Source organism: Cinclus cinclus, chromosome 11 (assembly GCF_963662255.1).
Source record: "Cinclus cinclus chromosome 11, bCinCin1.1, whole genome shotgun sequence".
Lineage (NCBI taxonomy): Eukaryota > Metazoa > Chordata > Aves > Passeriformes > Cinclidae > Cinclus > Cinclus cinclus.
The window spans coordinates 1842835-1861330 of NC_085056.1; the positions used below are offsets into that span (position 1 = coordinate 1842835).

The 18496-nt window shown below is 42.6% G+C and overlaps 1 protein-coding gene across 4 annotated transcripts in view; it reads right to left on the reverse strand.

Annotated features, from left to right (window-relative positions):
- Positions 1–1018: 1018 nt before the first annotated feature.
- BANP (BTG3 associated nuclear protein) overlaps positions 1019–18496 on the reverse strand; it is a 121534-nt gene continuing 104056 nt past the window's right edge. For 2 of the 4 annotated variants that reach the window (XM_062499821.1, XM_062499820.1), the window contains exons 12-14: positions 6484–6627; positions 2522–2602; positions 1019–1783 (exon numbers count right to left, since the gene is read on the reverse strand). In XM_062499821.1, coding sequence (XP_062355805.1) covers positions 1712–1783; positions 2522–2602; positions 6484–6627 — 297 coding nt within the window. In that variant the 3' untranslated portion in view covers positions 1019–1711. Of the gene's footprint in view, positions 1784–2521; positions 2603–6483; positions 6628–17669; positions 17784–18496 lie in introns of those variants that run through there. The other 2 variants (XM_062499822.1, XM_062499823.1) reach the window with 2 other exon arrangements.

Sequence of the window (18496 nt, forward strand, 5' to 3'; positions counted from 1 at the left end):
AATATCACTCAAAAAGGAGCTGAAGAGCAGCCAAATTCCTGCCCTGCTGCAGACCCCGAGCTCCACCAGCTGTGGTTTTCTGCACTGTGCTTCAGGAATTATCCCAAAGAGAAGGAGGAATTGATAGGAAGTGTAACACTCACCAGGGACAACATTCCCAGAAGCTGGGGGTGCTTAACCCTTCCTTTGGTAACAAAAAAAAAAAAAAAAAAAAAAAATTGAGTTATCCTGGATTCAAACATGTGGGATTTGTGGCCATACCTGATTTATCAATTCATTAAATACATTATGAGCCAAATATTGGGAATGATCCTGTGGGAAATCAGCTGGAAATCAAATACACAGCAGCACCTCCCTCTCTTATTTTCCCAACTCTGTTTACCAAACGTGATTTTCCAAACTCTATTTTCCAAACTCTATTTTCCAAACCCTATTTTCCCAACTCTGTTTACCAAACTCTATTTTCCAAACATCATTTTCCAAACCTTATTTTACAAAACATGCATCATTAAAATAACCAGGTGACAACAATCAGGTTTCCTTTGCACTCAAGATTAGCCAAGAGGACAATGGTGTTTTGTCAAAATTCAGATTAAATTGCCCATAATTTTTCACCTGGATCTTGGATGGTGGGTTGAGATGGATGAATCCCACTCTGGGGAATTGCAGGACAAAGGAAGCAGGAAGGACTGAAAGGGAGAGAGCTCAGAATTGTGCACATTACAGAAAATTATTTCATAGATTCATTCCATTTGGCACACTCAAAAACTCAACTATCCCGTTTTTCTTGCACTGGGAATTTAAAAAATAAAATGGTCTGAGATTGGGAATTTAGATTAGAAAATGGTGTGGGATTGGGAATGTAGAAAACAGAATGGTCTGGGATTGGGAATGTAGAAAATCAAGTGGTCTGGGATTGGGGTCTTCCTCAGAGGCTGAATGTGGATCCATCCCCAGCTCCTCCTGGACAACATTCCTGCCCAGCCAACCCAGCCTCATTCCCAAGGCAACTTAGAGCTGCACTATTCATAAATACACATTTATTTTTTCATTAGAAATGCGTAATTACAGCATTTTTAAAGCATTTTCCCCTAGAAAAGTAGTTAAGCAACAGTACAAACAAAAGTGTTAGTCTCCTGCAAATACAGTTTTCATGACACTGAACAGAAAACACCAGCAAAAGGCCAAGACTTGCTGTCAAGGAATTTTTCCTTTTTTAAAATATTTTCTTTTTTTTGTTGTTGTTGTTGTTGTTATAAACACCATAGCAAAAAAAAAAAAAACAAACAAAAAAAAAGAGGCTGTTCCAACAGTGAAAAATATCTGAGCTCTGGAACTTTCTCTTCATGGCAAAGCAGGGCAGCAGTACCCAAACTTGTGCAGACATTCCATTTTCACAGGAGGGACCCAGGTGGGCAGGGATGGAGTCTCACAGCTTGGATGCAGGAGAGCTCTTCCTCTCCCTCTCCAAAATTGGGATTTGTCCTCTCTGAGTGGATTTCAGTGCAACCCACGGGGTTAGCTGTGAAGGCCAGCACTTGGATTGGTGTCTGCTTGAAGTTGGAATTATTCCAGGTGAGGCTGAGCAGGGCGTGGCTGGAGGTTCTGAGGTCTGGGGTTTTTTTTGTTTTTTTTTGTTTTTTTTTTCCAGCCCCTTCACTCCATTTCTGGCTGGAGTTCACTGCCAGCTCCCCAGCATTCCTCAATCCTCTCACTGGATTTGGATTGCTCCGTGTTCTATCTGCATTTCTGGCTGGATTGCTGATTGAAGGGAATCAGTGCCCTGTAAAGGGGGACAGGACAGCAGGAAATCAATCCAAAAATGCCTTTTATTGGTGTGACCGAGAGAATGTCAGCTCGTTAGACAAATATAAAGTTCTTGTGAGTACCAGTGGAAAAAATTCCAGAGCAAAATCCACATGGATGTGGGCTCTGTGACAGTGGGAATGGGAACATACAAAGGCACCAAAAATAACATCAAGAGGCCTAATGAGGAAGCTGAAATAATGCAATTATGATAAAGATCTACAAAATCATGAGTGGCACCAAGGCAATTATTCCCTCTCTCTTCCTAAGAAAAGAACCAGCTCCAAATAAAGGAAATAAATCCAGAGTCTGGCACCAAACTGAGCCTGGGGAAGGCTCATCCCAACACAGAGAGAATTGGGAATATTTGGGAATAAGGGGCTGGATAAATCCAGAATTTGGCACCGAACTGAGGCTTGTCCCAACAGAGACAGAATTGGGAATATTTGGGAATAAGGGGGTGGATAAATCCAGAGTCTGGCACCAAACTGAGCCTGGGAAAGGCTCATCCCAACACAGAGAGAATTGGGAATATTTGGGAATAAGGGGCTGGATAAATCCAGAGTCTGGTACCAAACTGAGGCTCGTCCCAACAGAGACAGAATTGGGACTATTTGGGAATAAGGAGCTGGAAAGGCCACCAAGGATGATCATGGAAAAGACAGGAGGGAGTTCTGGGGTGCCAGAGCTGGTGGGGTAAGGGGAGTGAAATCACCTGCAGGCTTTGTCCTTGGAATTTCCCAGTTGGAGCAGGATAGGGTCTAAAAATGCTGATTTTCCCCACTGCAGCCTTGCCCTATTTTGGGTGGAGTGAGAACAGATTTTCCTCAGAGGAAATTCCTCCTCTGGTTCTCCTGGATCTCCTGGATCTCCTCACTTCCCAAGGAAAACCAGGAAAGATTAAAAGTAAGCACAAACTCACTGAAACCTCCAAAGGAAAAATCTCTTTACAAACGAACTCGTTGGGGAGGGGAGAATCCAAATTCCAAATTCTGGGAGTCAGGAAAGCACCTGCAGAGCTGGGAGAGGAGCAGCCCCTGGCACCCAGGAAAGCTTCCCCTGCCAGCAGCACAGATCAAATTCCAAGCACAGGACAAGGATTTCCGGAATTTTTTCCCCTCTAAACTCCAGAGATCTGCCCTTGCTGGATTTTCCTCATTAACACCTCTAAAGGATGCTCTGTGCAACACCCTGGAATTCTGTCTCTGACAGGATTTTGGTGATAAAAAAATCTTCATTTGAGGCTCTGCTTTGGGCTCCCAGCCTTGAACTTGTCAAAAGATCCACAAGGGTGGAGAATCCACCAGAATTCCCAACTTCTAGGTTTTATTACACAGTCCCAGCTTATTTATTATTCACATTTAAACACCAGAAGTTCAAAATCATGCAGCGTTGCTCCTAAATTAATTTATTTGCCTCTGTCTTTTTGCCAGTAATTGTATTTGGCTACAGGAATTTTTTCCTGTTTAATTTGAAGGGTATTTTGTCTTTGCTTAAAAGTTCAAAAAATTCATGCCAAGGTGCTGGATAAATCTATGAGGTTGCTGAATTGGATAGCACAAAAAATTTTAAATAATCCTCAAAGTTTCCTTTCCCATTTAGAGGAAAAGTGTATTGGGTAAATAGAATTATCAAATATCAGCACAACAGCAACACCAAATATTGATCCAACCTCAGACCTGAAGGGATTGCAAGAATTCATATCTGGAATGATGGTGTTTTTTTTTTTTTATCCAAATCTAACAAAATTTACCACCAGCATTGCATCTGAGCACAGAATTTTAATCCAAACATTCTCTATTTCTAGACTTTGCAAAATGCTGTCAAAACATGAAATGAAGCCAAGCAAAAATCATTCATGAATAGACTAAAAATCCAAAACTGAAGTGGATTTTGCCCTGCTCCAGCTGAACTCAGAGCAGGGACTCATTCCAGGGGAAAAAAAAAAAAAAAGGGCAGAAAACTTGTTGTGAGAATGAAAAAAATCCAGATTTGTGCTGTTTCACACAGGGAATTGGCACAGAACCCAAGCCAGGTGGAAAATAAATTCCACTTTAAGGAGCTTTGATTGATAAAGAGCTGCAAAATCTTTGGGAACATCTCAGCACCTTGACAAAAAAAGCAGGTGGAAATGTCAGTGCAGCCTTACTTGGAGGGTTTTCCCTTCAAAACTTTCTCCTTCAGATGAGAGATCCTTCTCCACGGGAAAATTTCAGATTTTTATCCCCAAAAGAAAGCTCCTGAATTATGGATAAACTCAAAGCAATGCCAACACCAAGGTGGTTTCTCCAACCTGTTTCCAGATCCTCAGTTTTCACTCGGTGCAAAGTGAGGAAATATTTATGGCTGGTTTGTTTTGGGGCTTGTCTGCTTTTCCTTTCATCCCCTTTTCCTGTCCCATTCCTTCCCTGCTTCCCCTGGAAACCTCTGTGGTTAAACCACTGCATTAAAAACCCCACAGTGCAAAGTGTCCCTAAAGAGGGAGGAATTCCTGGGGTGGCTGCTGCTCTTGGGAACTTTGCTCCAGAATTCCTTCCTGAGGAGGGAGGAGCAGAAACCCCATGGGAGGGAAATCTGGGAATTCCTCAGGTTTGGAGTGGGGACAGCAGCATAAGGAACACCTCTCACTGACTGCTTGGATTATTTGGGGTCATGATTTTTGTGGGGCCTTCAAAACTCTGGGTATTCCTGTTCTTGGATTTATTAAATCCCTGCTTGGATTATTTAGGGTCATGATTTTTGTGGGTTCTTCAAAACTCAGGGTATCCCCATTCTTGGATTTATTAAATCCCTGATTGGATTATTTGGGGTCGTGATCCTTGTGGGTCCTTCAAAACTCTGGGTATTCCTGTTCTTGGATTTATTAAATCCCTGATTGGATTATTTGGGTCATGATCCTTGTGGATCCTTCAAAACCCAGCGTATCCCCATTGTTCTTGGATTTATCAAATCCACAGGATCAGCAGTGATGGAGGATCCATAAAAAACCAAGGCACAATCCCTGCAGAACACCCTCAGTGTTCAGAGCACTCTTAAAAGCAAAATATAAAATACTGACAAGGGCAGTGCTGAGGCAAAAAGAATCCCACAACCACTTTGGGAAGAAGCCCACGGAGTGGGATTTTCAAAACCACGTGTGACCAAATTCAGAAAAACACGTTCCAACTGTTTTAAATCAACTTTGTAGTGCTGTCACCAAAGCCTCAAGCTGATGACAGACTTTTTCTAGCCTCAGATTCACGGCTGTTCAGACTGATTAAGAACAACCCAAAAAAAATCCCCAATAATTCCTCCTCCATAGCGGAGAGGATCAAGTGTTCACTTCCAACTGCTGCAGGGCTTTGTGTTGATCAAAACAACTGGAAAATTGCTGTCAGAAGTGGAATCACTTTTCTGAGGGAAACCTCAGACTAAAAATGCTTTTTGGCTGATTGCAGCCACAAAACAAAGGAGAGTTTTTGGTGCTGTCCCTTGTGATGGCTCTCAGCCTTCAAGGACACACCAAAATTGGTGACCAAAACAACTTCTCCAGAGGCACTGAGCAAGGACTGAAAAGCAGAGCACTAAAGGATCGTTTCTACCTTTAAAAAAAAATATGTTTCTTATTATAAATGTTGGGTTTTATGGTTTGGAAAGAGGATGATGAGCTGTCTGTATGGAAGGGGATTACAGCTGGTCTGTGAGCCAGAGAGAGTTAACTGAGAAGGTTTAATTCTGAAAGAATTTTACCAAGGCTGTTGGTATGGAGAGGAAGAGAAGAAGAGAAGAGAAGAGAAGAGAAGAGAAGAGAAGAGAAGAGAAGAGAAGAGAAGAGAAGAGAAGAGAAGAGAAGAAGAGAAGGAGAAGAGAAGGAGAAAAGAAAAGAAAAAAGAAAAAAGAAAAAGAAAAAGAAAAAGAAAAGAAAAGAAAAGAAAAGAAAAGAAAAGAAAAGAAAAGAAAAGAAAAGAAAAGAAAAGAGAAAAGAAAGAAAAAAAGAAAAGAAAAGAAAAGAAAAGAAAAGAAAAGAAAAGAAAAGAAAAGAAAAGAAAAGAAAAGAAAAGAAAAGAAAAGAAAAGAAAAGAAAAAAGGAGAAGAGAAGAAAAGAAAAGAAAAGAAAAGAAAAGAAAAGAAAAGAAAAGAAAAGAAAAGAAAAGAAAAGAAAAGAAAAGAAAAGAAAAGAAAAGAAAAGAAAAGAAAAGAAAAGGAGAAGAGAAGAGAAGAGAAGAGAAGAGAAGAGAAGAGAAGAGAAGAGAAGAGAAGAGAAGAGAAGAGAAGAGAAGAGAAGAGAAGAGAAGAGAAGAGAAGAGAAGAGAAGAGAAGAGAAGAGAAGAGAAGAGAAGAGAAGAGAAGGAGAAGAGAAGATAAGGAGAAGAGAAGATAAGGAGAAACCTCCAGCTGGGAAAAGTATTTTTAGAAAGGTTTTGTGAAAAACAGTGGTGGAGACAGTGTTGCACCAATGAACATGATGTTGACCTACGTTAAGCAGTGAATAAAATGTAAACTTTGTAGAGCACATAGAAGGCAGCACGCTGTCGCAAGCAATGGATTTTATCCTTCGTTAACGCAGCGCGTCCTTCCCCAGCAGCGCCGTGCCCGTGCCCGTGCCCGTGGGCAGCCAGGAAACAGCAGAGAGCTGTTTGGAGCACGCCGAGCCCACGGAGGAGGAACGGAGAGCGGAGGACAAGGAGCGCTCCGTACCTGGCCGGCGGCAGCGTGGTCCGTCACGGGGGTCAGCTGCACGTACTGCACCTGGATGTCACTGCCCTGCAGCGGGGAGCCGTCCACGCCGCCCGCCGTGGGCTCAGCCGAGGCCACCGCGATGAGCTGGGCACCCTGCAGCACCTGGGGGGCACAGAGACACCGAGGGATGGCAGTGCCACCAGGGCAGCCCGCTGCGGGTCTGCGCGCGTTGCGTTGGGATGTGACTGAACCGCACACAGAGCGTTACGAGTTCTGCTCCCAGCTCAGGCACACAGAACGATCCTTGTCCAGCCCAGAACCAAGGACACCGCTGCAGCTTCACCCCAAAAAGTGCAAACAGCAGAGAATTGAGGAGACGACCTGGGAGGGTGGGACTGCAGAGCCTGGAGCTGGGACTGGACACGAACCCCAGTGTGGAAATGGAGCAGAACTGATAAAAGTGTGAGAACTCGTGACCTGGGGTTCACCTTGGGTCCATCCTGGCCTCTGGTACTGCCCAAGGTGAATCCTTTGAAAGCTTTTTATTAAATAATCGAACCAGGAACACTCCATGAAACATCCAGATCCAAGCAGGAACACTCCATGAAACATCCAGACAAATCCAACCAGGAATATCCCATGGACCATCCAGACAAATCCAACCAGGAATATCCCATGGACCATCCAGACAAATCCAACCAGGAATATCCCATAAACCATCCAGACAAATCCAACCAGGAATATCCCATGGACCATCCAGACAAATCTAACCAGGAATATCCCATAAACCATCCAGACAAATCCAACCAGGAATATCCCATGGACCATCCAGACAAATCTAACCAGGAATATCCCATAAACCATCCAGACAAATCCAACCAGGAATATCCCATGGAAAACCCAGACAAATCCAACCAGGAACATCCCATGGACCATCCAGACAAATCCAACCAGGAACATCCCATAAACCATCCAGACAAATCCAACCAGGGACACCCCATGGACCACCCAGACAATCCCAGATCCAACTCCAAACCCACTCAAGGCACCACAGGAGGAGCTGTCCCTCAGCCCCAGCTGCTCCCAGCAGGGTTTCCCACAAAACACGGATTCCCATACTGGATGCTCAGTGCATTTGGCCTTGTGGGGTTGATAATGATGTTAATTATGACAGTTAATTATAATTGGGACAGAGTGATGGATCCCACTGCGAGTGTGACAACATCAGAAATCACTGAGCAAGGTTTTCCTGCATGAACACCCAAATCCAAGAAATTCCTTCCCATATCCACGGCATTCATTACAGCAATGTTTATATTCCTATCAACAGGAAGGGGTTGATTTAGGAATTCCTAATTAATGCTTATGTTGAACCCGTCTGCATTTGGCTGGACAAGACAACAAGTCCCTCACACGCTTCAAACCCACAGAAAAATTGATCCATCTCAAAGCACTTAAAAATAGGCTTGGGATAAACTCATTTTAATGCCTTCTTGAATCCAAAATCAGAACAAAATACGTGTGTATAAAAAATAACAAGTCCCCCTTGCATTTCCCAAATCCAGCCCCACATTCAGGTTTAATTTTTATGGGGGATTTTAACGAGGGATTTTTTAAACATTTGAACGCAGCGAACAAAAGGAATCTTTCAAACCAAAAGAAAAGAACAAAGAGGAAAAAAAAGAAAAAAAAAAGAAAATAACATTGTTCACAAAGGTTGTGCTGACCAAAGAATGATTTCTCAGCTGATCTGAGGGTGGGTGGCCACGGACGAGGGGTTGGACCCGAATTTCCCTGGGGAGCGTGGGAGGAAGAGGAGGTGACCTCCAGGAATGACCTCCAGGGTGTTGTCAGGATTTTATTGGGATCTTGGGCGTTCTGAGACAGCACCAAGCTGCTCAAAGATGTCCCAGAGTGCTTTTAAGGAATAAGCAGAATTCTCTCATCCCACAGTATTAGTTTTGGAACATCGCTCTCTGTCCCGTTGATCCCCCTGCAGGTTTGAAATTTTTATTTTATTTTATTTTTTCTCATTAATTCCTCAGCTGGAAAAACCAGAAGGGCTGGGAGAGACTGAACAATCCCAGAGTGCTGGGATAGTTTGGGCTGGAGCAGTTGGGGTGGTGGAGGTGTCCCTGTCCCTGTCCCTGTCCCTGGCATGGCCCCCATGTCCCTTCCCACCCACACATTCTGGGAATCCCATTCTGGGATTTTGGGATTCTCCCCCTGGGTCAGCCCTGACCTCAATCTCTGCTTTTCTCTTTAGATGTTTCCCCTCTCTTCTCCCTCTGTTTCTTCCCTTCTATCAAACTCTTTACAAAGTTTTGGTGATTTGGGACATGACAACAATTGATGTCCCAAATTTTTCTATTTTGACCATTCTTCAGTGAGGTATTTACCACACAGAACAGAATACGAAATATTATAAATGAAAATAAAATTAATATAATAAATGAAATAAAATAATTTTTTCATGAAATGAATCTTAATAATGAAAACCAGCTCCTTCCTCTGTTCCCTTCCTTTCCATGTCAAGTCTGTTTTATCCCATAAGAAATAATTCCCATTTAACATTCAACTGCCAAGGCATGAAAGGGAAATGTTTTTAAAAGGAATCAAATATCAGAAATTTTCATTCAATTTCTTCCAAATTTTTTCAAACACGGTTCAATTCCTATCAAATCCTTTGAACCCTCTAAACCCCAATTTTGAACCTTCTAAACCTCATTTTGAACCTTTGAATCCCCATCTTTTAACCTTCTAAACCCCACATTTTGAACCTTCTAAACCCCAATTTTAGACCTTCTAAAAAACATTTTGAACTTCTAAACCCAATTTCGAACCTTCTAAAAAACATTTTGAACTTCTAAACCCAATTTCGAACCTTCTAAAAAACATTTTGAACCTTCTAAACCCCATATTTTAAACCTTGTAAACCCCACATTTTGAACCTTCGAAACCTCATTTTTGAACCTCCTAAACCCCAATTTTGAACCTTTTAAACCCCATTTTTTAACCTTCTAAACCCCATATTTTTAACATTGTAAACCCCACATTTCGAACCTTCTAAACCCCATATTTTTAACCTTGTAAACCCCACATTTTGAACCTTCTAAACCCCATATTTTTAACCTTGTAAACCCCACATTTTGAACCTTCTAAACCCCATTTTTTAACCATTCTTGCTACTGCTGTGAGCTCTTTTATTCATTGAGTGAGCATATGTGTCTGTCTACCTAAAAAAGTTCAAAAATAAGTTATATTGGGATTTTGGTGCCTTTTTTTCCCATTTTTTTTCCCCATTCCTACAGCAGAAATGCAGTAAAAGACGGTGTTTCTTTAAACCAAAGTGAGGTTTGGAATCCCAGAACCAGTGGATGTTTCTGGAAGCTGAAAATCCTGGAACACTGATGGCCAAACACATTGAAATGACAAACACAGCTCCTCCAAATGATAAGAAGCTCTGCTGATAAGAGTTCTCTTCAAAAAGATAATTCCCTGTCCCTGATTCTTTTCAGTCTGAAACTTTTGGAGCCTCAAACTAAAACCATCTCCTGTATTCAGTGCCAGCAGAATATTCAGTGAGTGGCTCATGTCCTTGAATATTCCAATAGGAAGGAAATTCAGGGTTGTGGGATAAGGGGATTTGTAGAAAATCCCACTGCAAAGGTGATTTATTCCTATTAATATCTCAGTTAATTGCTCTGAAAATAAAAGTGTGTTGGGTTAAGATTATATATATATATATATATATATATACATACATACATATATATATAATATACCATATATATCATATAGATTGTAGATTGTATAAATATAATTATTATATGATTATATTTATTATATATATAATACAATATATAATATATGTAGTATATATATTATATAACCCTAATATAATAATATTATTAACCCTATATTAACCCTAATATAATTTTTTTGTAATTATAACGATAATTATTTGGCAGTTGGACTGCAGATGGAATTTCAGTAGAAATGACTGGTTCTGCAAACAGGAGTTACCTCATCTCCCTCCCTGTATCAAATTCAAAACTGGGAAGAAAGGAAATCTGGATGGTTCCTGTGACTCATCTCCTGCTCCGAGATCCTCCCAGGGAATTGTGATCCCAGGGAAACTCCTCGGGATGGCTCTGGAGTTGTCTCCTGGCTCTTCCCAAAACCACCCTGCACTTCAGAGGGATGGAGCATTTCACCCAGGGCCGGACTGGGAGAACTGGGATTGTCCAGCTGGCAGCGTGACCCAACTGCGACCTTGAAAGGGGCTCCAAGAACGATGGGGAGGGATTTTTGGGGAAGGGATGGAGGGACAGGACTCAGACAGGATACTGGGAAGGAATTCCTCCCTGGGAGAGTGGTGAGTTCCCAGAGAACTTCAGAACTTCCCCATCCCTGGAAGTGTCCCCTGGATGGGGCTTGGAGCAGGCTGGGATAGTGGAAGGTGTCCCATGGCAGGGGTGGCTCTGAGTGAGCTTTAGGGATCCCCAGGAGTCCCCAAATCTACAGAATTAAAAGAGTTTGTGAAGAAACGGTTCAGTGCCAGCAGCAAGCCTGGCAAAATCCATGGAACTGCTTCCCAAAGGAAGAGATTTCAGGAGTGGGCAATTCCAGATCCATAATAATTCACTGCTTCGAGCAACACTAAAGAAACCTTTGGCTTAAATGTTGGGTTTTTTGTTGGTTTTTTTTTTTTTCCTTTTCCCAGCAGAATGTTATTGTTGGGTTTTATTCAATGTACAGCTGGATAATCCAGAGAAAAACACTCCGGTGTCGGGGAAATCTTCCTAAACTGGAGCTGCTGAGTGCAAGAGCTCAGAGCTGGGTGATCCAGGCTCCTGCAGGTGACCAGCACTGGCAGAGGTCACCCCAAGCAATAATTGAGGGTGACCCACACAGCATCAGCCTGGTGAGAAATCTGCTGATCCCAGAGTGCCACAGCCCAGCCAGGAGGGAGAGGATCCCTCATTCCTGAAGGATTCCCTGCCCGTCCCCGCGTGGCAAATCCCTGCTAGTCTGAAAAATAGAAATATTGCCTAAAACGGCGCCCTGGTCTTGAAATCCTGGTGGGATTGAAAACAAAATGTCAGGAGAAATGCTGGGGTGTTTTCAGCACTTCCCCTGGAATTCTGCTGCAGGCTTTGAGCAACGGCAGCGGGAAGAACATCCAATCTTTTCCTAAATAAATTCAGAGGAGGATTTGGCCTCTCAGTGCTGCTGAGAAGCTCCATCCCCTCCAATGAGGCTGGCAGTAAATATGCCACTTAAAAAAGAGTCTGAGCAGATCACCGAGGATCTCCCCAAATCCCACACAGCTGGGAAATGTCTGCTCCAATCCCTCACTCTGCCCTCGGAAGGGTCATTTCACTTCAATTCCAGAAAGAAAAGAGATTTAGGGGGAGCTGCAAATGTTTACATCATAACTGGCAGCGGGGGTTTGGTTTTTGGTGGTTTTTTTTTTTAATAGAAGCAAAATAACATCTGAAAGTTTGGCTCTTGTTGCCAGAGTAACGAAACACTGCTCCTACTGTCCATTATCCACCAGAAATATGGATGGGGAAAACAAGCACAGAGACACAGACAAGTTCTGGGATTGCACAGCTCAGGAAAAGGCTGAAAATGAATCTTCAGAAAATGAAGCTTTTCCCTCCTCCACTGGAATTCTGGAATGATGTCACCAGCTGGAGCTCCATCCATCCATCAGGATCAGAATTTCAAAGGAAAAGCAGGAGGAGGATGGCAGGGAAAAGCAGAGTGAGGAGCCTGAGCTATAAATCAGGAGCTGGAGAAAGTTCTAAGCTGGTGCTTGTCAATTAAAGAGCACTTAGAGGAGCAAACAGTGCTCTGGAGAATTACCTGAATTACTTTAATGAGTTTCTAACAGAAACTTGCTCCCAAAAACAATTTAAAAAAAAACAAAAACAAACAGACAAAACCAAACCCTGCTCTGGGCATAATTCATGGAAAAAAATTCCCAAGGACAAGGAAAAGTGGAAATTTGTCCCAGGTTAAAGAGCAGACTCGGGGTTTGTTCTCTTTAACAGCCCCACTCCTTTGGGAAGGTGCTCCCAGATTTCCTGCACAGGGAAGGAATCCAGAACCTGGAGCTGTCTTGTTGCCTTTAGTTTTCCTTTTCCACCCAAATCTCCTGACAGGAGTGACAGAGCTCTACGGAACATGAGGAGCTCTCTGTGTCATTGGGGGAATTTCCATGTAGAGGGGGAATATGAATCCCAGAATTTTGGCTAAAAATAAACATATGGAAAGGTTTGGAATGAAAACATATGAGAGAACACCTGCACTTCTCCAAACACCCCTACGAAAGCTACAGGATAATGGTAGGAAAGGAATTAAAACACCCAGCTCCAGCTCTAATCCTGGCTTTTATCTCCTAGGAAAGTTCATGTCCCAGGAATCCAAAGGAACAGAAGTTTTATCTATTTAATTTCAATTTCTGGCACTGGGCAAGGTGAGTGTGACCAGAACTCGGAGCAGATGGGCTGGATATTAAAAGTGATCCATCATCTCCCACCCCAGAAAATCATCTCTGATGTCCAGAGCCTTTTCCTGCAGAAAAGCAATTAGGAAAGCTGATGGATTTCCTCCACGGAGGTGGATGTTCTCCCACGCAGCCGCTGTGGTTTATAAAATACTGGGTTTTGAGAGATTTCATAAGCTCAGAGCTGCACAAATCAGCACCCTCAGATTCCCGGCAGGGCTCACAGATAAGCCATGAATTATCTCAGTTTTCTCCACCTGAGGCCGCATCATTTCTGCTGGAATTCCACACGTGCTTCCCTTTCCCCGAGGCAATAAGTGGACAAATGTTTCCAATCCTCTGGAGAAAAGCTTGGGAATTGGTGCTTCTTTCTCACCGAGCCTTTGCAATGATGCAAACGTTCTTTTTCTAATTTCCAGCCATGAAGCAGAAATGAATCCTCAGAGAGCATCGGTTTGTTTGACTAAGTCATGTACTACAAGTTCTGGGGCTGCACATGATGCTTTCCCAATTCTGCAAATGGATTTGTGATTCCTTGAGTTAATTTCCTCCTTTATGGACTTGTCTCAAGTTGAAGCCAGTAGCCTGACATGTAAGAGCTGTACAAATCCTTCAAAAAATGGGATTTGCCAATTACATTCCACGCTGAGCCCGCAAATAAAATCCCTTTCCTGGGAGGGACTTTTTAAAATTTTATTTATTTTTTTTTTCTGCTTGCATAGGAACGAACTCCCAGAGAAATCGGGATTTTAGCAGAGAACCAAAGCTCTGTTTCAAAGGGGAACAAAGAGGAATAAGAAGGGATTTGTTTATCCACTGCACTTCCTGCATCGCTTCGACAACTGCATCGAGTCATTCTAAAGCCATTAGGTAACACATCCACCCTGTTCTGCTATAAATCATTAAAATCTCTTTGCTTTGGGGGTGGAAAACAATTGGCACAGGCGTGGAGTGCCTGTTCTCCCTGGTGGATTAAACTCCAACCATATGTGAGTTGTCAGGGCAGTTTTTACCCTTGCTGGGGCTCTCTGTGTTCTGCTCACCCCTTTGTTTACCCTTTGTGCTCATTTTCCACTCCAGCCACATCCAGGGGATGGAATTACAGGAACCAGCTCATCTCTGAACCCCTGGCTTTGCTGTAGAGCTCCAAGTTTCACCTACGTGGAGCTCCCAGCCATCCCTGGCCTGTGCTTGAACCTCTCTCTCCCATCCAGCAATAAATTTCTATTTTGCTACCAGCTGAGCCTCCAGGCCAGCCAAAGGTCTTTAATTCCCCTCTCCACATTGCATTTGCATACACATTAAACTTTCCCAGCGTCATTTGCATGTTTGAAAAAGGCATTTTGGAAGCCCTCTCCATTTTATTTTATTTTATTTCATTTCTTTTCCTGGAGTGTGAGTTTGAAGCAGACATCAAGGAGAGCTCTGGACCCAAAGCTGTTGTTAGCTCCGAATCCACATCTGCTTTTCCCCAAGCCATTGCCAGTTCTGGAGCTCACTTTAATACCCAGCTGGGATAATGTAAAACGAGGATAGAACCTCAAATAATGCCTGGGAGCACATATTTGTGCTCAGGAATTGCTGTGTGCAGCCAGTTCAGCTTCACTCGTGTTCTACCCACTGAAATTCCATCCCAGTGAAGGGAAAAGGGGAGGAAATCCCACCCCAAAGCAGGTCCTGCTCACCAGAGCTGCACAAAATCCACTTTTTGAAGGTTATTTTGCCTTCTTTTTACAACCAAGCCCACAGTTTTGGAAGATAAAACGTGGTTTTGTCCAAGCAGTGAACACAGAAGGTTCCCTGGGCTGCTGGGAATCTTCTCCCTCCACAGCTCCAGACTTTCCTCTGTCTAATCCGTGGGAAGTCTGGTAAGAAATTCTTTAATTCTTAGGGCACTCCAGCTATTGGAGTAGAGAGGGAGATGCTGGCCAAAGAGAGCTGAATAAATGGAATTATTCTATATAAACCATCGTTTGTTTGGCAGCTTTGGTGGGCCAAACCTCCACGAGGAGTCGTGCAGCAATAAAAGTGATAGCCTGATAAGGTTATCCCAAAAAGCTGTGCAAAGGGAAGGAGCACAATCCCAAGGCTGACAGGGATTTGTGGGATGGGGAAGGAATTTTGAGCGTGTCAGGGAAAGTTCTCCCTCCTCCCAGCTCATTAAGGGATGAATTATTTTGATTTAGATGAGCGGATTTTTTTCTTCACACATCCTCCAGGCTGATCCTGAGCGTGTCTGGCTGTTTACGGAGATGAGGAAAGGCTGAAAATAGGTTCAGCATTGGAGGGAAAAAAAACAAACAAACAAAAAAAAATCAAAATCAAAATTCCACCCACATTTGGCCTTGCTGGAGTCTGGGGCTGATGGAAAGGAGAGAAATTCCAGCCCTCGCATGGATCCAGACGCTGCCTTGGGAGTGCAAAATGCCAAGATCCCGATCCCAGAGGATTCCGTGGAGCTGGGGCTCATGAAAAGAACTTCAACTGATCTCACACAGAGCGTGCTGAGGGCTTTTCCCTTAAAAATCCTGCTAAAAGTGTGGAAATCCAGCAAAAGCAGCTCATGGACGGACCCAGAGTGACCCTGGAGCCGCCGACAGCAAATTCCTGCAGCACAGCAGCCCCTGAATTCCCAGTTCCTAAGGAAATCTGGGAATGTTTGAATTCCCAGTCCTGGGAATATCTGAATTCCCAGTTCCTAAGGAAATCTGGGAATGTTTGAATTCCCAGTTCCTAAGGAAATCCTGGAAATGTCTGAATTCCCAGCTCCTAAGGAAATCCTGGGAATATCTGAATTCCCAGTTCCTAAGGAAATCCTGGGAATATTCCCCTGCTGAATTCCCAGTTCCTAAGGAAATCCCAGGAATATCTGAATTCCCAGCTCCTAAGGAAATCTGGGAATGTTTGAATTCCCAGCTCCTAAGGAAATCCAGGGAATATCTGAATTCCCAGATCCTAAGGAAATCTGGGAATGTTTGAATTCCCAGTTCCTAAGGAAATCCTGGGAAGATTCAAATTCCCAGTTCCTAAGGAAATTCAGGGAATATCTCCCTGCTGAATTTACAGTTCCTAAGGAAATCCCGGGAATATTTGAATTCCCAGTTCCTAAGGAAATTCTGGGAATATTCCCCCCTCAATTCCCAGTTCCTAAGGAAATCCTGGGAATATCTGAATTCCCAGATCTAGGGAAATCCTGGGAATATTTGAATTCCAGGTTCCTAAGGAAATCCTGGGAATATCTGAATTCCCAGTTCCCAAGGAAATTCAGGGAATATTCCCCTGCTTAATTCCCATTTCTTATGGAAATCCCGGGAATATTGGAATTCCCAGTTCCTAGTGAAATTCTGGGAATGTTCCCCTGCTGAATTCCCAGTTCCTGGCTGATCTCCAGGTGTTTTTTGCAGCCTGTTCTCCTCCTGGTACCAACATTTTCCTCTGGAACAATCTGGGCTTGGATCCTGCCAGGATGGATCAGTCCCAGAAAAATGACTCCAAGCTTTATCCCTCAGAGCTCCCTTCCCAACCCACCCTAAATCCAAGTTTCACACTCTTTAAGGAGCAAGGAGAAATGGGATTTAAGGAGAAGGAGGCAGTAAGTGCTATTTAAGCTTTTGTCATAACAAGGAGATAAAAGCACAGGAAAGAAAGGGATAAAAGACTCTCCAAGGAGATTTTCAGCTGACCAAGAATTCCCTCTGATCCTTTTATTTACCTACTTGGGGCTTTTTCCTGAATCTATCACTTAGGAATTGGATCATACAAAGCACAAAGAAAGCCACTGTACAGTAAATAAGACGCAGAGGAGATAAGGCATGAAACAGCACTGAAAAAGATCAATTCCATTTTTCCCCCCTCCTTTTTATGTGCAGTCAGATTAAAAAAAAACCTTTAGGAATTATCCATCCTAAATTGGAAATAAATAATAAAGCACCGGAGATCACGGAGTACGACTGGGCAGCGTTATAAGCAGAGCAGTAAGAGTTAATAATCAGATTTTGAAGTTGGAATGGTGGCACCCAGAATGGAGCAGGCTCAGATTTTGAAGGGGGAGATTTTGAAAGGTTTGGGAGTGTCCGACTGTGAGAAATTGCACGTTCCAAATGCACAGAAGTGAACATTTCTGCCCATTTCGCTCTGGATGTGACTGGTCAGGAGAGACGGAGCAGGAGCCCGCTCTGGAATCCCGTCCCACCCTGCTGGAGCTCGTGCACATCCCCAAATCCACATTCCCACTGATTCTACAGGAACAAACCCCTGACTGCCCAAGGCTGCCCGCGCTCCCCCTGCAATCCCAAATCTGTGCTTTTGGGGATCCCCAAAAGCCAACGTTTCCCTTCTGGAGCTCCTCTCCTCTCGGGAGATCTCACCTGAGCCCAGGGAACGCCGCTGCGCTTTTCCCTCTGCTACAATCTCATTCCCAGCTTCCCCCTTTCCCTTCTTCCCGGCCGGAATTCCTGCTCAGCAAATCCCAGTGGCTGCATGAACACATCCCAGACGTCAGGGGCAGATTCCAGGGCAAACTGGGCTGTGTGGGGTGAGCCCAGTGCCACTCACGTGGGAACGATTTCACCTGAGCCCCTGACAGCTTCCGACATTTCCCCACCCCGTGCAGCAAGGTTTTCCAGTTCTGCCACTGGAAATTCGTGCTGCCATTCCCAAAGCTTGGGGACACTGGGGACATTCCCACCTTGGTTTACAAAGAGCCCCTTCGACAGCTCCAGGCTGCAGGCAGGGCTTAAAACATTCCAGATCCCGTTCCATGAAAAAGCTGCTGCTGCTGCTGGAATTCCTGAAGGGATTTCTAAAGTGTTGGGGCACAGGGAAATTATTATTATAACTACTATTATTATTATTGTTATTATTATTTTTTGTATATTTGATATATTATAGAATTTTATTTCCTTTTAAACATTTTATGACATATAGTATATATGTACATATATTATATAATATATATTATATAATATATAAGTATATTAAAATACATTCTACTATATATAATAAATATTAACGTACTAAATATAATATCATACATAGTGCACTAATATTTATTATATAATATATACTTATATTAATTATATATATACTTATGTTATGTTATATTATATTATGTTCTATTCTATTCTATTCTATTCTATTTATTATATTGTATTATATTATATTAATATTAATATTTTGTATTATTTAATTATATTAATTATTTATATATATAATTTATTTAATTTAATTTAATTAGTATCCCTGATGGAATAATATCTATTTTCTATATAAATATTAGATAAAAATGTTATATATGGGAGGATTCCTTTATATTCTATCTCTGTTCTGTTCTGTTCTATTCTATCTCTGTTCTATTCTATTCTATTCTATTCTATTCTAATTCCAATTCTATTCTAATTCTAATTCCTATTCTATTATATTCTATTTCTAATCCTTTTCTATTATATTAGAAATTATAATATGTAATTTAAGATGTCATCTATATTATACCATATAATGTTATTTTTGGGAATT